The sequence below is a fragment of the Anopheles gambiae genome, chromosome 2 (genome assembly GCF_943734735.2).
Source record: "Anopheles gambiae chromosome 2, idAnoGambNW_F1_1, whole genome shotgun sequence".
NCBI classification, from domain to species: Eukaryota; Metazoa; Arthropoda; class Insecta; order Diptera; family Culicidae; genus Anopheles; species Anopheles gambiae.
Window position 1 is genome coordinate 102657596 of NC_064601.1, and position 19223 is coordinate 102676818.

A 19223-nucleotide genomic window follows, 5' to 3' on the forward strand; every position below is an offset into this window, starting at 1 on the left:
AGGCTTACGAGCTATAGTAGCATCAACATCCACACATCTACAACATTGCAATCAAGCGTGTTACATTCGTTTATCTGTTCCGCATCGTTTACCACACCCGCTCCTTTCGGGCATATGATGGTGTGTTGCATGATGGTGGGGTTTTTGAACTCAACTCCACCGAAAATGAGAGCAAAGTTACGTAAAGCAACATTTCTCGTCATGATCTGTAATTGTGTTGCGAAAATGGTCACAAACTCTTTCAAATCCAAAGTGTAGTAAGATGAAGCCGCCTCCTCTCCCGATACGGGCACGGTCTCATTGTTAGTGATGTGCTGTATGAAGCGCACCCACGGCTCCGATCCGACTCCGACTATTGTTAGTTCTATTCCGACTCCGGCAAAATGGAACCACTAGATCCGCCCAGAGTCGGAGTCGTTCGGAGTCGTCCGGATTCGGAGACGACTCCGACTCCGAACGACTCCGGACGACTCCGGCTCCGGGCGACTCCGGACGACTCCGAACGACTCCGGACGACTCCGAACGACTCCGAACGACTCCGAACGACTCCGGATGACTCCGACTCCGGGCAACTCCGGACGACTCCGAACGACTATCGGAGTGGGATCGGAGTCGACTCCGGTTTTTTGCCAACTTTACCCATCACTACTCATTGTGCAAAGAGCTATCAACTCCATTGGAAAATGTTGAAGATTTCTTCGATCTACACGCAACACATGCTCTAAAGAAATATATTACATTACGAATTTCTTTGAAGTTTTTGAAGTCCTATCATCTTGTCTATCCAGTCTTTACGTATCATACCAATCGTCGTGTCATCTCCATGGTCCCATCGAAGTCTCCAAAGCCCTAAAACTGGACTTTTTATGTGATGTCTGTCACTTCCATCAACTCATCGTTCCCCTCGCTTGCCATCCCGATTTCTTCGACTTACCTTGGCCTGTTTTGCATGTAGTACTGGCCGCCAAAGATGACCGCCATGTAGATGCCGCAGTAGTAGAACACGTACGTCCAGTTCTTCACCATCCAGACGCGCGTGTCCTGGTGGATGAACTCATTCTCGAAGTCGAAAATGTACGAATAGTTGGGCGTTATTTCCACATTCATCTTGAGGCCGCGCTGCAAACAGGACGTTCAGGATACACACACACACACGCACACACTTACACCGACACAGTCACTGCAACAACACGCGGTTCTTCCCGTTTTGCCGGCAGGGAGCGATTTGCGCGGCCTTCAAAAGTACGCGCACACACTTCCACACTTCCACACACACTGACACTGGTCAATAAATATTATCCTAGCGCGATCGCGAGCACCAACGCGTATGAGTGTGTGGGGGGAGGTTACAAGCGGTAGCGCTGTAACCTAGCACTTGTTTACCTAATGATTAGACGTTTAGCGACACTTTCGATCATACGGACAACCGGTTGCCGTGACGGACACCTCGGATTAAAACCGACTTTTTATTCCTGTTTCAAGAATTGCCAGATTGCCAGAGGAGGAACAAAAAGAGATAAGAATAAGGATGGTTAGAATATTTAGTTGAATAGAAGCTCTTAAAGGACTCTTAGCGTAAGCCGTTTCTCTTCTAATCTCAGGAGCAGGTGCGCCGTTCAAATCACTTCATCAAAGTAGTCTTTTCAAACGGAGAACGAGTGGATCCTTTCGCTTCCGGTCGAGTTGTTCCTTCGGAGGAGAAAAGTGTCTTTTTAAAACAAAAGAAAACCACTCCAAGCTACCAACCCCAGACCTTTCCACCCTTCCTCTCCTTCACTATCGATCGTATTTGCTTTCTTCGCGGTCAATAATCCGTCCTTCACAGACAATGGTCGGAGGAGGGAAACAAGTGAAAATTGCTCCAGCCGGCAAATTCTTCTTCCCAGATTGGAGCCACACTCACTCAAACACACACACACACACACACACACACACACACACACAGATAAGGGAAGTTAAAAAAAGGGAAGCTGCAGGAAGGAATGCAATTTTTGAATGAAAGGATGGTGGGAAAATGGAAGAAACACACACACAAACACATACACACACAAAATCGGCTCTTTGGGGATTCGATGAAAATCGCATCCTTGGATGCTGCGCTCCTTGAGAAGAGAAGAGAAACTCTCTAATGCCGGCTTCCGTTTTGCCACCCCCCCCCCCCCCCCCCCCCCGCCGGACTCTCCCGCTCTGGATTGTGCTCTCTTTCTCTCCCACGGACTCCTGGCATGCGTTCCTGCTCGCACCACATTCACACAGCTATCCTGTTATGTCACTGATAAAGCATACACGTGCTCACACACACACACACACAACCGCGGGCGCCCACAGACCACGTCCTGAGAGAAAGATTCGCAAGTGCACATGTCCTTAGAAGATTGCAAGCACACACAACTGCCATGGATGAAGAAGGTGGAGGGGGGAGGCGACTGGACAACTTCCGGTTTTGTGGGGGAATTGATCGTTCGTGGTGTATGTGTGTGTGTGTGTGTGCTACAGGATATTTTTTAACACTATCACAACCACACAGCTTCCTTCTCAAACTACTCCTGTTTCAGTTCTTTTTCCAGTTTTCCTTCTTGCTGCTGAAGTGTGGCCTCTGGCGATGAGGAGTTTCTTGGGCACCCTTATTTTTCCGGCCTTAGGGCACCACTCTCACACACACTGCTCACAAACACCACCTTGCACTCCAGGGAAGTTTGCACGAAAAAGAAGGGAACGGGAATGACAAAAAAGACGAAGACTCCAAACTACACAAGAACAATCACTAGTATGTACGAACCGGGTGGTGTCTCCAGGTGGCCCAGCGGTGGTGGAGGGTTGGGTGGGAAAGAAACACACACACGGTGCGGCGTTGTGCGAAAAATCGACCACGGGTGGTTTCGGTTGTCCGACGCAAAATGAACCTCTCGGCACGGCCGACACACGGTTTTAACCAGCGGGCCCGCGTTTGACGTGTGCGAGAGAGGCACATACGCGCGCGCCGGGCAGCGCGCACACACACGCACACACCAACACTGCACTGAAAATTCTCTGAAACCGGTATAGAGAGAGGGAGCGCACGAGCGAGACAACCAGTGGGCGCGAATTTATCGGGCGATGAATGAAAATCTGCTCAGCAGCAGCGCTTGCGTGTCTGTGTGTTTGTGAGCGTGCGCTCGTTTGGCCACGCTCTCTCTCTCTCTCTCTCTCTCGCGATTTATAGGCTTTCTCTTTCACACGCCGCTCTCTCGCAGCTCCTGTAGCTCGGTGTGTGCGTGAATGATAACGTTGTAGGGCGCCTATATGTGGCGTGATGATTCACCCCGCGCCTCGTACGCACGTTACCACATTCTTCCGGATACCTTTTATCCACTCGCACACACCGACACGAAAGCCTTGCTCCAGCACAGGTATCAAAAACCGTAAGAGAAAGACAGAGAGAGAGAGAGAGAGAGAGAGGAGAGCGAGCCACTACCACTACCGACCGACCGACCGTGCAATAATTCAGCAAATTTATTTACTGCAAAAATAATCATATGCAAACGTGTGTGCTCGTCGCGCACGATTCCAGCCAAGTCTGCAAATTCCTGTCTACGCGCGCACACACACGCACAAGCAGCGTGCAGTGTGTGCGTGTGCCCGTATTTTGCAGCGCCGGATGCATTTCAAATCATTTCTGCCAAAAATTATTCACAACGGAAGCTGCTGCCACAAATTAGAAAGGGGTGGTCGGTGAACACACACACACCAATGAAGTAGCGGGATGCAGGAGAGTGACAGAACAGAAAAGCGGCGATGGTGACACACACAGACAATCTGTCTTGCCGGCACAAATCGCAAGAAAACGTGCTTTGGCTGCTAGTTTGGGGGGCATTTTTCTTCCGGCTTTTCCACTTCCGATGCCATTGCAAAGTATGCGCTGAGCTTCATGGGCAACAGTACTTTTTTTTCTTTCTTTTCGGCTCGGTGTGTGTCTAGCGCGGTGTTAAAGCACTCCAGCAAAACGGTTGTTTTACTTCCAATCCACGTTAATCCATCCATCCTGCCGCCCCGCCGGCACCACCTTTGAACGGTGACGCTAGACACGCTTGCCTTCTCGCTCTGGCCACCAGCGTACGTACGTACGAGCACGTCTGAGAGAAAGCGAGAGAGAGAGAGAAGCTATGCGAAAAGTGTGGAACAGCAATAAGACCAGCAGCAGCAGCAGCACACAGTTAGAACACGGCACACGGTGGAGGAAAAGCGCGTGATGCCACTTTCAGCCAGTGTTGGGCGGCTGGCGGCCGCCCCGTTTTCTCTTTTCGGGTGAAAGCGCACACGTACACACATCCACTCCCACACACACACACACACAAAATCGGTAAACTTTCTAACGCGTTTTCGTTCGTTTCGGTTGCCCCTTTTTGCTAATGCTAAGCGGTTTTTCACACACACACACACACACACCTGCTAGGGAGAGAGTGGGGAGATGTCACACGTGCAGCACACACAAGCGGTAGCACAACTTCATGCACACCCGCAGCAAACACGTTTGCGGCCGCAGCTGAAAATTTGGCAGCGAATGGGAAGGAAACCAAATTTAACAGCCGGAGCGAGAGAGAGAGAGAGAAAAACATGACAGCTGACGGTTGGCTGTCTCGGTCGCGTGCGTGTGCGCTCTCGCTCACGCGAAACGTCTGACGCTAGGAATGTGCGCGTGCTGGCTCTCTCTCTCTCTCTCTCTTTCTTTCTCTCGCTCTCGTTCGCGATAGGGTTTCTCTTTCTCGTGAATAGCGGACGTTAAAAACTGCAATCAGTCCGCTGGCGGGTGACATTTTATGTAAGAATTTTTTTGTTTATTAATTTATTATAAAACTTAAAAATCTTTAAAATATTATGCTAAAATATTATAACATTTGGTCCACGTACTGACGAGCTATAACGCTGCAAATAATGTGACACGTGAGAATATTATTGCAGTTTCAAATTCGCACGGTTTTTTCCACCGTGCACTAATGATGGGCGGGTCGACTCGAACCTGTCGGGTCGGAGTCATCCTAATGCGACCCGGGTTGTTATTTCAGATCCAGTAGGTTCAGTAGGTTCACCAAAGCATATACGACCCCGATCCGAAGGTACATCAAGTTCAATACATTCGTACGAGTTCGGTAGGTTCATACGAGTTCGATAGGGTTATACGAGTTCGGTAGGTTCTTACAAGTTCAATAGGTTCAGTAGGTACTGTGGGTTCAAACGAGCTCAGGAGGTTTGATGGGTGGATTCAAGATTGGTAGGTGCATACAAGTTCGATAGGTGCATACGAGATCAGTAGGTTGGGTTGTTTAACAGACGGCAAAAAAAAGTGTTAAGTTAAAAGTGAAAATGTAAAAAAATCTATTTTTATCTATCACAGGGGTCTCCAAACTACGGCCCGCGGGCCGTATGCGGCCCTCAAGAGCTTAAAATGCGGCCCCGATGACTTTGCCAGATTTAGAATAAATATTAGGTTATTTTGACTTTTTCAAAAGAAATTGTATTTTTTTTACATTTCTTAGACAAAAATCAAGTTTAATAACACGAATCTGTTCAAGTATCGTTGGTATTTTGTTATAAAAATGAGATTTAAACTTTCATTCATCAATTATAGGTAACATCAAATGGCCCTCAACATAGTGATTTTTGAAGCAATGCGGCCCGCGGGCTGAAAAGCTTGGAGGCCCCTGATCTATCACATTTGCCGTCTGTCAAGCAACCCTCCTAAATAGAGCAAACTCTCTAGTTAGCATTAGTGATGGGTAAAATGAATCTCAAAAGGGAGCCTGTTATTGCAATCGTAATCCCAATAAGAATCCCAATCTCAATCGAAACGCAATCCTAATCCTAATCAGAATCCCTGTCGAATCTCAATCCCACTCAGAATTGTCGATGATCCTAATGGTCGATCCATTAGTGGAGTCGTATGACCCATCACTACAGTGCACCTCTGAGACAATTTTAAAATAATTAACATCTTTGTTACTGTTTTAAAATCACAACGGTACAAAAAAGTATATTTAAACAGAATTTACATACAAAACAAAAGGCACAGCACACCGACACTGACCGATGGGAACGTACGCTTAATCCAACGCAAAAAACACGCAATAAATAATTTCCATAACGTAACAGCTGCGCCACGTACTACAACCGCTGCTTTCCACTTAAAGTAAATCCATCTTGGAAAGGTTTTTCGTCAGTATGATGTTGTGCACATCGTTGAAAACGGTGCGCACGTTCTGCGTGTCCGTGGCGATGGTGAAGTGGAAGTAGCAGGTCCGTTTGCGCCCCACAAGATGCGACGTTCTTCGCGGTGGTTCGTTTGTAATGTCCTGTGGGGAGAGCAAAAAGAAACGGAAAACCTTTTAGTAAACCTAATCTCTTCAATTTGCAATTCCCGCATCCACCTACCACCAGCTTCGACCGGATGAAGGAGCGCGTCCGCGTCAGCTCATCGTACAGCTGGTCCTTGTCCGCGAACGCCACGTAGTCGTCGTAGTCGGGGAAGTACGTCCGGATCGATTGGCCCGCCAGCAGCTTCTGCTCCAGCACGTCCTGCTTGTTCATGAACACAATCACGCCCGTCTCCGCCAGGAAGCGATTGTGCCAGACGCCCCGGAACAGCTCGAACCCCTCCGCCAGCCGGTTCTGTTTCGGGTCTTCGCGCAACGTCTGGTCGAACCCACCGCACGAGATCAGGAACAGCACCGCCTGCACGCCCTCGAACGCTTGCATCCACTTGCTGCGGTGGTGCCGCTGCCCGCCGACATCGAACATGCGGAACTCCTGCGTGCCGCCGCCGAGCGAGCCGGGCATGCGCACGTTAAACCGCACCTCCTGTATACCCGTCGTCGTTTTGCGGCAGTTCAGGATGTCCCCGTTCGTCGGGATGTACCCGGGCATTGAGATCTTTTCCACGCGATCGAGAAAGCTGGAGAACAAAGAGTGTTGACGATTCGTGTGGGATCCCTTTTAGCCTAGGAAACACTTACTACTTCGCACTGTCGATCAGCTGAAATTCGTTCGAGCGTTTGTAGCACCGCTTCACACCGGCATCCGACCAGAGACGTCGTACGCACCGGACGTACTCGGCCGAGAGATTCCAGGGCGCTTGGGGACCCATCCGGAGGATGTACTCCGCGCACCGTTGATTGGCGATCGAGTCGAACTCCAGCTCGAGCAGTATGACCTGCCGCACCAGCTCGTAGATCGACTCGTGTATGTTCTCGTAGATGTCCGACAGCTTCTCCAGCCGTTCACTGTTTTGGAGATGGAAGTCGTCGTTATTGAATCACTCAAACTAATCCTTCTCGATCACTCACTCAAAGCTGTAGCTGTTCTGTATGTGCAGGATGCGCATCTGCTTGATGATGGTGGTTTTGCCCGACTCGCCCGCGCCGAGCAGCAGCACCTTGACCGGGTCGCGGTACAGCTTGCGCATCTGGACCACCTCCTTGGAGGATTGCTTCTTCCGCGCCTGCAGCTCGTGCGACGGCCGACGGAAGCAATCGATCAGCAACATGATCGGTGTGTTGTGGTGATGCAAAATATAACGCAAACCTGCGGTCCTGTGTGCGATTCGGTCACCCACAACCGAATGGCCGACGATGCTCTGGCGACACGGTGTTAAAAGTGCGCGAAAAGTGACCTGCCGATAGAGAGCAAAATACAAAAAAACGAGAGAAGAGAGAACAAAAAATTTAATTTGTGTAATTGATTTTTGGCACGGCACGGAGGGGCGTACGTGTACGTGGTTTTGGTATTCGGCTGGCTGGGCACGATCGGATGGGTGATTTGTTATCGATGCCTGTGGGAGTTGACTATCTGTGGACAACCGGAGCGGTGCCGTATATCGCACCTAGCCGATCTTTCAATGCCGCGTGGCGAGGAAGTGATGCTTATGGGGGAGGGGGGGGGGGGGAACTATTCTGTCCTTAAGGCTGCCCCCATCAAAAGATTCAAATCAAAACCCCACCGGAACCGATAGCGGTGCACGATCAATGTTTAAGCCTCGGAAGGTGGACACTCTCGAGTGGCGGGGCTGGATATGAATGACTCAACGTCGCAGAATGTGGCTTTACATGATGATGTGCAATCAGTGGCAGGTGATATGACCATTCTTCCCGGGTATGTGTCTGTGAAGTTGAGCGCTTCTTAGGAAGTAAATTTTGGTTTACCACAAGATCGAGAACAGAATTTGTCGTCCAACGCTGGTCTGTGATTATCTCAAACCTCATCAAGGAGTGGATTACAAACTGAGTGATTACGATGAATGAAAAAGTTCCATGAAGATCCATTGTAACTTTTGTTGACAATTTTATCATCAATATTGGAGGTTACTGTCAACTTGCTCACAACTGGTCCTGTTTTTCTGATTGGTAATTAGATTTTATATTCTACGAACACACTAGAATATTTTCTATCAAACTCTATATGCAAGCGATGTTCTAAATGAGTATTACCTTATATTTCTTTTCAACTTGAACTCTTCTATTCTAGCTCTCCTTTTATCCTCAACCCCGACGGAGAATTTAACGCTTACGACCGTCGCAAATCGAGGAAATATAATAATGATGTAACATACATTCTCTTCTTCTTATTCTTCTTATTGGCTTAGCGAACTAAACCGGTATCACGCCGCTTAGCGCTTAGCGACTAATAAGTATCACGTCGGCCGAATTAACCAATCAATCCCAGTTCTTGCTACGGCGCGGGATATGATCCAGTTGGGAATCGATTTTTTCCGGTCTTTTAGGGGCCTGGGTATCTATAGAATAGACCACCAGTACAGCCCGCATATGATAAATTAAAAGGGCAATATATTATTTACCCTTTGCGGAATACAAGTAGCTTTTTTCAATTTACAACTAGAACTTTTCCTTATTTCATTAGGAGTCACGTACAGGCTTCCCTGTAATCACTGCGTAGAGAAGGTAGCATCCATAAAGCGCTTGATCGATAAATGGATACTTCGAAGGAGCGAGGAAGTCGCCAGTAGCCACTGAGGGGAATTGGTAGTGGTAAAGCATGCTTTAAATCGGTCAAATGATATTGTGGTAAAGCTCCAAAACATAAGTAAATCTCCTTAATTTGAACATTTATTTTCTATAAAATTATCTAACGAGGACGCATCCACCAGGATCCTGTAGCACAGACAAAACACAGACAACCTGCCGATCAGAATCTCTTGCCCATTCCCCAAACGGCCACCGTACAAGCCTCCCTCCAAGATACGATCTTTACGATCGTATCGCGGCCAATGCAATCGATGCACTGCAATCAATCCCGGATGCGCTATCGCTGCAAAATCCAAATCGTGACAAATTGAAAGTATTTTCATGGAACTATATCGAAACCCTCCCGCGTCGGTGCGACTTTGTTCGGAACGTGGGGCTTGTTTTATATTTACAGCAAAACAGCACGATGAGCTTCAGCTAAATAGATTCACACTCTCTATCATCGCGCTACCGGATATCACGAACCCATCATCCTCATATCGCCTTATCGCGCGTTGTTAATCAAACATGGCGCAATGCAACCAAACAACAGGACAACTAATTGTAACCGACGTTGTTGAACAGATGTTGCCGTATTCGGCACACTGCTGCTGGATAAGGCAAACGCACATCAAAAGGCTACCCCCTACTCCCAGGGGCTCTAGAGTAGCCCCAGGGCCACACTCCTCCGCCAAGTCTCGTACACATCCCCAGCTCATCGGGATTGATCGGAGGCGGGTTTTGATATGGCAGTTTGCAAGCACATCCCAGTGTTTATCGTGTTTTACTGGCTGTCCTACTGCTGTTGTCCTCCCTCCCCCCAGCTCTCTATTTGAGTCATCCCGCCATCTTCAAGTGGATACAAACATCGACAACTTATCGGCAATGTAAGCGCCCAGATAGATACAAAAGAGTAGGGCAGGCTCGTTTTACATCAGCCATACACACTGGGGCAAATTGGGTCTCCGATTCATGCGGTCGCACTGCACTGACGTCAGGTGCTTTTCATTGAAGAATGGATGTTTCCATCTCTCGCGCGCGCGCACACACAAAACATCTGCCGGAAGTCTTGTTGCGTTACATGTGTGGCATGCGTGTGACGTACGCTGAAGTGTGATGAGCCTGTGTGTACCCGCTTACACCTGATACGCCTCGAAGAAAACGCTCTTCATGTGATGTTGTCCCAAGGGTCAATGGATTATATGAGTGCAACACGATTGTGTTTCTGGGAATGTTTAATCCACAAGGTGATAGATACTTTGCCTCCCGTTGAAGTTCAAGTCAGGTGTGTTGATGGAAGGTCAACACTGCCCAACCACTGCACTAGTTCGCAACCACTCACGAACCATTTCCTCATAACTCATAACAGGGATCAAGTAGATTATAGATCTTGCTAGCGAGAATCGTTATAGTCACTGGGGCAGAGCAAGTGCAGGGCATTTGATGTGGTGTAGGTGAGGATGACTTGTATGAAGGGATCAAAATGCAATAGAAAGCTTTACGCGGTGAATTCATCATTGATTGGGTATTGGGGTTGGAAAGAATTGATCATCACTTACCTTCGTTTATGAGTTTGTTATTCAAGATGCACTACGATGTCGCCGTTCGTTTCAAAGCAGAGGTCAGCAACTTTCTGATTTGATAATAAGATTGTCCTAAAACACAGGTACTCGCAGCGTAACAGGTATCACGCATTAAAGTACTACCATTGGAGGTCATACCTTTTTCCAAGATATCACACGCATTTGCACGCTTCTTACGATGCACCTTTAGCATCCATTTTGATTATCCATACACACGAATTCTAATTGCTTATTGTTAGTCTTAGTACTTAGAACTTTCTCGGTAACGCAAAACCTTATCGCGTACAGCACTTCACACATATCTGTTCACCAAAAGAAGCAGCCCAATGTCTGCCTTCTCTTCTCCACGATTACACACCTTTGCTTATCGTCTACTCGCGTGAACCATCGCGCAGCAAAGCAAAACCGTTCCGGCCCGTACAACTTCCCGCTGTGTACTAACGCGCCAACGGTCGTGAAAAGTGCTGATCTACCCCTTTACCGGTATCGGTTAACCTGCGGGTAGCAGGTGGGGGGTGAAGCATTTTAAGGGAAAGTACACGTATCGACCCATTATCAGTGCCCATCATCATCATCATCATCCCGCTCTTCATCACACAACACAACAGAAACAGTGGAGCGATAGTAGTATTATATCGCACCCACACCGAACCCCCTCTATCCTCCCTCTCGATCGACCTTACACACCAACACCGTACTACACTTGTGTGTGAGTGTGGGAAGAAGCATGTCACCTGCCCGTTTCTTTATGGGCGGGTGTCTCTCCTTGAACGCGCTTCTTCGAGCCATCGAAACGCGCATTTTATATGTTGTAACGCTTTTCTTGCCGAACCTTTGTGTGTGTGCGTTTCCAAAGGGGTAAAATAAGGGTTTGTTTACGTTACGTTGTCTAGCAAAAAGGGGGGCTTTGGGTTCCATAAACTGACCTGCACGTAGCCCCGTTCGATGAAGCAGACATGCCTTCGCGATGATGTGATGCTTTTGTTAGAAAACCTTTTCTTAAGTGCAAGTACATTATACAGCACCAGATATTGAGTAATACCTGCTAGAGATAAATCCCTTTTATAGGAGGAATTAATCGGAACAATAAAAAAATCCCCTTCGGGGTGCAACTGATCCACACAACAAAAGAGACGCGCAACAAACGCTCTCTCTCTCTCTCTCACCTCGTGGGCGTTTGATTTCGTGCGCACAGTGCGCAATTGGATTTTGTCGCTTTACTTTCCTTTTGGCGTGCTGTTTCTCCTCCTCCACAGAGGGTGTAAAATATTTGTTTTTCTAATAAACTCTAATCAACCCACTCCAGGCGCCATCACGTCTCGGAAACGTGCAAAATGCCTGGGAAGCGTGGGTCACCAATATTAGGAGTGTTTGCCCTGCCAAACACAATGTTATCTTCCCGAACTGGTTAGCGGTGAAGGTATATCCAGCCGGCACTGCACTGTCCCTGGACCGATCGATTCGCTGCCCGTGCCAAAAGGGGTTGTGTATATCATCAAGTACGCTTCAACCGGCCGGGGCAAAAGGGGCAAAAGATATTAGAGTTTGTTGTTTTTGGTACTTCACTTAATTGTACAATCTCTGTCTCTCTAGTGTCTCTACTACCACTACTACGCCATCGCCATACCGGTGTGGCCAATCTCGTTTTATGGATTTACAATCACTGTCGACGCTTGCGCAACAAAAGCGCAATATTCAATAATCTCACGCTGGCACAGACATGCAATACGCGGGAAATTTCGGATACAGGATACAATTCGGGCGCCACAAACGGGTTTCGTGTTATTTGCTTAACCATTTATCTTCTGCTTTCGGTCTTAATTTTAAGGTGCTCCTAAAATGAAACGGAATTTCGTTCTCTTTCTGGTATAGTAATTCACCCGCCAACCCCGGATTCGCCAAGGATTTGCTACAAAACCCTTCCTCAAACGCGCCCGGATGTGTAAGGTGCAGTGGGCCCCCGGGTGACTTGACGGTTTTGGTATCTATATATGAGGGCAAAAGCAAGCAAATGAACGTTCCACTCCCGAGTGCTCACTTTAGCAGTGACCATTTCAGTTGCTCTTTGGCCGACTGTAGAACCTGCAAGAAGAGAAGCAAACAGTAAGCGGCATGTATGCAACCGGGTGGGACAGAGGGTGGGAAACGTAACATTCTCGGGCGGGGGTTGTGACATTTTTTGTATGTTTTAGTGTGCAAATACGAGGCTTTTGTGAGGGGACGGGTATCTATTTTTTATGTTTTTGTAGCTTTATAGATTTCAGTTTTGATTTGTTCGAATTGCTCCAGCGTGCTAGCGTACCGCCTATTCTACCGTGGGATGTGTTCGCTTGTTCGCTTCAAATACTGTACAGCAGCTTGTTGTGGTTGCTGAGCGTGCAGCGTACGCTGCCCTACCAAAACAGCCCATGAATGGCGTTAGTTACCTGGGCAACGGTTTGCTCCCCGATCGGAATGTCATCATTTCGCAGGTCGACCCGCTTCATCACGGACGAGGGATCTGCATCCAGGATAATGCTACACAAAACAAAAAGGAATTCCTACAATTAATAACCAAACCTTTCACAAGCTACAAAACACCACCTACCCTCCGTCGCAGATTTCATCGAACGCCAGCATCACAATGTCGAGATTTTCCAGCACCGCCCGCTTCTCCACATTTTTCTTCAGTATCATCGTGATCGTGTCGTACAGACAGTTCAGCACCGACAGCAGTATCAGCTCGTTCTCCTGCGTGCTGCCCATCACGTAGAAGAACAGATCCACATTGCTCTTGTACACACAGGTCAGCCCATCGAGCATGATGATTTCCGCATCCGCCCGGTGTGTTTTGCTGAACAGGTTCTTCTCGTACGCCCGCTGCTCCTTCACCGTGGGGAACACGTTCTTGTCGTAGTACTTGGCCAGTATGCGGTTCCCATCGTTGTCCAGTATGCACATGCCCTTGATGGTGTACAGCGTTGGTTCCTGTTGGACCGGCACACCAACAAAAAATAAGAGGATGATGACACACCGTTCTCCGTACTTTGTGTTGTGATCATTTCACACGCCTCCCAAACTTACCATAAGTGAATCCATTTTGTCTGTCGTAGAGTGGATAACTATTTTAAAGCACTAAAAAATGCCTTTTCCGCACAATAATCATGAAATTTACAACAAAATCTACGAAACAGTCCGCCTCCAGCAACCAACACACAGTAAAATGTTTACGTGGAAAGACACAAATGTCATAACAAACCAGGCCAGTTGTCAAACGCAAACGCGGCTCGACACAGGGTGGCTCGAACAAATGCACAAATATAAGCAATTCAAACGGACAGTTATTTTTGAAAATGAAGCGAACATAATAATTTATTGTGCAGTAAGATAGTTTACAACGAGGGTGAGGGTGATTTGGATTGCACCTGCACCGTCTAATGGCGCCGGAAGCCACAGCGCGTACAGTGCTTGCTAACCGGTGGCCAAATGGTGGGGTGCTTCTTCGGCTGCTCTTCCTGTGCGGCCGAGCTTTGCTGTCCGGAGCCGCAGAAATGATCCAGTGGTTCGTTCAGATCGCTTCGGTGTACCTGTGGCGGTGGTGCTGGAATCGTTTTCCTTGGCATATAGTACGGTCCAACGGTTGCGGACGATGTGCTCGGTGGTGGGAAAAGGCTCTTGGCCGGCTGCGACTGCCGGTACGATCCGACGGTCGGTAGCGGTGCGTACGGCACAATGTCCGAGTCTTCCTCGGTGCTCTCGTACGAGCGAGTGTCCTGCATGGCCGGCGGCATATGAGTGGCTGGGTGCATTTTCTTCGTCGCATGGCAAGCGCACAGCGGTGGATAGAGGGCTGGTCGTTCGGTCGTATGGGCAGCGCGCTCGTAGGATGACGCTTGGGCCGAGTTTGATGCGCTACCGAGCGTACGCAGGTACAGCGGTGCCATACCGAGTGACTTTTTGTGCTCGTACGCCGGCAGCCGTGGTGGTGATGGTTTCTGCATGCGGAACTCGGCCTTCGGTTTGTAGCCAAAGTCTTCGTCCGATTTCAGACCCTCGAGCGAGACGACCTCAAAATCAATGTACTCGCCCGAGAGGGGGCGTCCGGAGAGGAAGGGCGGTCGCTTCGGACAGTCGCACCGTTTGATGCAGCGACCGTTGTGGCGTACGTAGCCCTCCTTGCACACGCAGCACGGTTCCGGGTGGCACACCTGGGGGTGTTTCACCCCGGCACAGTCCTTCTCGCAGGTCGGTTCGCAGGCTGGCCGACAGTGGGTGAGCCGTTCGTTCGCACCGCAAGATTTTGGCACCGAGTTAGGACGTGGTGTAGGGCGGTGATAGTATGGGTTCTTCTGCGGACGGTACGAATCGTAGGTTACGGGGGTTCGGGGAGGGCACGATTCCTTCCTTATGCAGGACCCATCGTGGCGCACGTATCCCTGCCGACATACGCACGTAGGTACGGACGCGGCATCCGGTGCACGGCGACAGATCGCATGCAGACAGTCGTCATCACAAGTAGGCTCACAGCATGGCTCGGATGACTTCAGCACTTCGTATGGGGAACAGACGTCTGTGTGAAGTGGAGCAACATAAACATTAGCCTTGCTTGGAGCAAAACACTTCATCACAGCCTACTTACTCTTGTTGGGTTCAGCATAGCTGACACTGGCAGTTCCACAGTGCGTACCGCCTACTGCCAGCAACAGCAGCATGGCACTGCACCCAGCAGCGCTGAGCGTAACTCCAATAGAACGCATCGTTACGTCTGGATCGGGGTCCGGGAACGGGTCACAACACACTCGGCAGCTTTCCCGCCAGTCGGCCACCCTTATAGCCGTGGCCACCAGTGACCGCACGCGCTTTATAAGCGTACGCACGAACCCACCCAACGGGGGATATACGGATGTGAGATAGCCGCACCATCGCGGGCGATAGAAATCCACGGCACGTTTTCGGACGCATCCAAATGCACACTTTCGTCGAAATCAGCAGCATTCGAGTACCCTAGCGCGGCTGGAACGATGATAGCTGGTCAAGGTTTTGCGGAGGCTATCTGCCCTACGCCCTTAACCATGAACTCTTTACTGGTGCGCACGATGCTTTTTTGTTTTGGATAAGGTGTTTGCTCCATTTTCCACTTTTTTGTTTTGTTTTTGTGCAATTAGGTAAAAGGTAAAAAGCGCTGGATAGTGCTGTGTTTTAAAAAAAGGGAGAACATGAAGCTCAGATACGTGTAGCGGTATGCGGCAGGTGTTGAATGATATCTTAACAGTCGTAGGTATGCACGTGCAATCGCGTGTATGGGGCAAGAAATAAGCGCATCCGGTATAAGTTTGGGGAAATTCCAACAGAACTCAGATTGCTGGGCATCGACTGCAAGACAATATATCGTGTGAGGTAGGTCGGAATGAGCTATAGAAGACACTGCAATAGATTTGTTTTTTTTCTGGGAACCTGATCTGGAAATGTAGGCCGACCACGATCTGAGAGATGAGTTCAGTGTAAGACAAGAGCTGCTGTTGAAACCGAGCGTAACGGTCACCGAATAGCACTGGCTGCTCTTCAGAATTGCCTTGGTAGAGCTTCAAGAAAAGAGCTGTGCCGAGGTAGAATCATTTTTGAGTTGCGAACGACATCGCTATCGTGTGAGTCGTAGACTCTACTAATACACGAAGCAGCAATAATTAAATTGAGCACTAAAGCAAACAAAGATGACCTACTTGCCTGCCAACAGATTATGTTTAGATTCACTGAGGATCCAATATGTTGGTTGCAATTCGTTAACTTCAGGCATGGATTATCATTCCAATGATTACTCAAAATGCCTGGAAAACTCATTAGAAAACTCAAGGAAATTATGCCAACGCCTGCCCAAGAAGACCTTGAATGTAGAACCTTGCAAAAATCGTCATATGATATGAGTTACACATTGGTGACTATTATACCATCTCCTCCAGTCCAAAACTACTTGTAGGCTTTCCTATAATATCATTTGTCTTATTGTTCTTTGAAACTATTCCCTAAAAGTCGTAAATAGAGATTGGTAACTCTAATTCAGATGATCCTTTTGAATGAATCCTCAAAGTGGATGAATGAATCTGATTATCTAATTTTGCTCGCTGAAGATCCATGGATCTCTAAAAAGTCGTGAATATCTGAAGACGTGTGGGAATCCCTGGAGATTGAAAGAAGATTGAAAAACAGAACAGCTTAAGAACACAAAGGAAGGACTAAAAACTCAATCTACCATTAGGAACTGTGAAGAATTTTGTTCGATGAATCTTTTGGGAAGATATTTATGTATTATGCAATGCATAAGGAATCAAAGATGCATGACTCTTTACAGACTCATTTTCAGAGTGATTCCTGTGGATGAATGTGGAATTTAGGCATACATCCTTGAAAATGATTGCTTTCATTTATACAAAAATGAATGAAGTATGAGTCATTGAAGATTCGATCCACCGATGTGAACCACTCATATGAATGAACCTTCAATTCAATTACTCTCATATTCCTAAGATGGTACAACTCTGGCACTTGTTTTATATATAGTAGGGAACTCTCTCCTCATGCACAATACTAGTTGGACAGTACCGATTGGGTCGTTCGATGACCTACGAAAGACGTGTTTGGTATGAGTTCAGCCATCTTTGTGAGCTGTTTTAGAATTGTGTTATATTCGATTGACCACTTCAATTGTTATTGGATGCAACCCATAATGATGATTGATGATCAGTGTGACGTAGTTCAATTTGTCATGGGTTATCACTCTCATTGGAGGAGAATTGAATAACAGCTCATGATATAAGCTTCAACTTATGCTGCTGTAATAATTTAACGATAACCGCAGTTCCGATTAGAAGAATTGAGGATCAGTTCGAATGATTGCTGTGCTACAAATGGCATTCGACTCACAATCTGTACACCAATATTGCCTCAAAGTACTACAAAATTCAAAGAAAACACTCTCGTGGACTGCTGTTGCTTGTTTTTGGTTTATTTCCGAATCAATGTTTTTCTTTTTCCATTGCGTTTCCGCTCCCTAGTCACTTTACTGTTTCATCGTGTCAAGGTTGCAAGAGCGTCGCTTGGCCCGTTTCAGCACGAAGTGCAGGCACAGGAAACGGTTTTCGGTACGTACAGCCGATAGCGGGAGGCACTCTTCGGGCAGACGGACGGCTCCACACAGTGCCCCTGGTAGCGGACGAGCCCGGGCCGGCAGGCACAGGTTGGCTCTTCGACCAGCAGCAGCGGGCTGCACTGCACACCGGAACAGTCGTTATCGCACGTCGGCTCGCAGCACGGCTGCACAAACACTAGCTCCTCGCAGGCGGCACAGGTTGCTATACGGCAGCGAGGAAGAAAATAAGCAATCACAATTCAGTTACCAAACAACATCGCTGTGCGTGAGAAGACGCGCATCTTACGGGCAGGAGTAGTAGTCTCGCACGGCTTGTGCTCCGGCACGGGATGGCATTTGGCGACGCACTTGCAGGGAGTTTGGCCACAGCCGCAGGAGGGCTGCTGTTCGTACATGGGCTGTTCGCACTTGCAGGGAGTTTGGCCACAGCCGCACGACGGTTGCTCGTACACGGGAGGACAGGGCGTAGTGGTGGTGGGTTTCGTTTCGCAAGACTTGTACAACACCTGGACACACTTGCAGGGAGATTGGCCACAACCGCACGAAGGCTGCTGTTCGTACATGGGTTGCTCACACTTGCAGGGAGTTTGACCACAACCGCACGAGGGCTGTTCGTACACCGGATGGCAGGGTTTGGGAGTGGTTTCGCAAGGAGCAGGAGCATGGTACTTCGGTTGCTCGCACTGGCAAGGAGTTTGGCCACAGCCGCAGGAAGGCTGCTGTTCGTACATGGGCTGTTCGCACTTGCAGGGAGTTTGGCCACAGCCGCACGAGGGCTGTTCGTACACCGGATGGCAGGGTTTGGGCGTAGTTTCGCAGGGAGCAGGATGGTACTTCGGTTGCTCGCACTGGCAAGGAGTTTGACCACAGCCGCACGACGGTTGATGATACACGGGAGCTTCAGTGGGGCACGTTGGCTCGGGAGCCGGACAGCACGTCTTCGGAACACAGCGACCCTCCAGGCGTACGAAGCCCTGCATGCAGACGCAGGTCGGCTGGTACACGAGCATCTGCTGACAGGTGACATGCTCACAGTCACAGTCGCACGTTGGTTCGCAGCACGGTGGCGAAGACACCAGCATCTCATTCGAGGCACATTGCGCTACACAAAGAGAGGTGGCCCATTGGGATCAATTAATATAAATCACTTGAAATAAGAGAAAAGCAACTGATAATGTCCCTGTTAACGTACTGTAAGGGTGCGACACGGCCACTGCACATCCTACGAGAGACACGACCGCCAACACAACTGCTGCCGTCTTCATCTTCACGTAACTAACACACTACACTGACCACTTCAGGGAACACAACACGTCTTGCTGCCGGGAACTGGTGTCCAAGCGAACTGATACCTCCTTGCAGTATGGGGATAGAATATATATACTGTCATCGCACGCCAAGGAAGATGCAAGCACGCGTCCGGTTCTAAGCACGTGATAAACCGCAAGCGCACACACTTTGGCGTAAAAAAAACCCCATCCTTCGAACACACGGCCAATATATCTCGTTGCTTCGGAGGACCAGTTC

General features: G+C 48.6%; 5 protein-coding genes across 10 annotated transcripts in view; all 5 read right to left on the bottom strand.

Moving 5' to 3' along the window:
* The window catches only part of LOC4576681 (elongation of very long chain fatty acids protein 6), a 39743-nt gene extending 35102 nt beyond the window's left edge, over positions 1-4641 (bottom strand). Inside the window, exons 1-2 of one of the 3 annotated variants that reach the window (XM_061647213.1) lie at positions 4426-4641; positions 935-1472 (exon numbers count right to left, since the gene is read on the bottom strand). In XM_061647213.1, coding sequence (XP_061503197.1) covers positions 935-1107 — 173 coding nt within the window. In that variant the 5' untranslated portion in view covers positions 1108-1472; positions 4426-4641. Of the gene's footprint in view, positions 1-934; positions 1473-2779 lie in introns of all 3 variants that reach the window. The other 2 variants (XM_001237829.3, XM_061647212.1) reach the window with 2 other exon arrangements.
* A 1328-nt stretch (positions 4642-5969) lies between these two features.
* LOC1277119 (guanine nucleotide-binding protein G(f) subunit alpha) lies at positions 5970-11050 on the bottom strand. Of its 4 annotated transcripts, XM_061652141.1 has the most exons (6): positions 10712-11043; positions 10550-10623; positions 7317-7642; positions 6987-7253; positions 6406-6925; positions 5970-6326 (listed from the first exon to the last, which is right to left on the bottom strand). In XM_061652141.1, the coding sequence occupies exons 3-6, from the start codon at positions 7514-7516 to the stop codon at positions 6159-6161; spliced, it is 1155 nt and encodes a 384-aa protein (XP_061508125.1). In that variant the 5' UTR covers positions 7517-7642; positions 10550-10623; positions 10712-11043; the 3' UTR covers positions 5970-6158. The 4 variants fall into 4 exon arrangements, with proteins under 4 accessions (XP_061508125.1, XP_061508124.1, XP_316554.4 ...); XM_061652140.1 differs by having other exon boundaries at positions 5970-6925; positions 10712-11050; XM_316554.5 differs by having other exon boundaries at positions 10550-11043.
* A 1298-nt stretch (positions 11051-12348) lies between these two features.
* Positions 12349-13802, bottom strand: LOC1277120 (coatomer subunit zeta-1). Its single transcript, XM_316555.5, has 4 exons — positions 13637-13802; positions 13161-13540; positions 13000-13090; positions 12349-12655 (listed from the first exon to the last, which is right to left on the bottom strand). Exons 1-4 carry the CDS (start codon positions 13649-13651, stop codon positions 12608-12610), a joined length of 534 nt encoding a protein of 177 aa, XP_316555.4. The 5' UTR covers positions 13652-13802; the 3' UTR covers positions 12349-12607.
* A 79-nt stretch (positions 13803-13881) lies between these two features.
* On the bottom strand, positions 13882-16662 carry LOC3290192 (uncharacterized). Its single transcript, XM_557207.3, has 2 exons — positions 15192-16662; positions 13882-15122 (listed from the first exon to the last, which is right to left on the bottom strand). The coding sequence occupies exons 1-2, from the start codon at positions 15307-15309 to the stop codon at positions 13987-13989; spliced, it is 1254 nt and encodes a 417-aa protein (XP_557207.3). The 5' UTR covers positions 15310-16662; the 3' UTR covers positions 13882-13986.
* Positions 16663-17526: 864 nt separating this feature from the next.
* Positions 17527-18907, bottom strand: LOC1277121 (keratin-associated protein 9-1). The gene is made up of 2 exons (XM_061652142.1): positions 17983-18907; positions 17527-17898 (listed from the first exon to the last, which is right to left on the bottom strand). The coding sequence occupies exons 1-2, from the start codon at positions 18776-18778 to the stop codon at positions 17654-17656; spliced, it is 1041 nt and encodes a 346-aa protein (XP_061508126.1). The 5' UTR covers positions 18779-18907; the 3' UTR covers positions 17527-17653.
* Between the last annotated feature and the right edge of the window lie 316 nt (positions 18908-19223).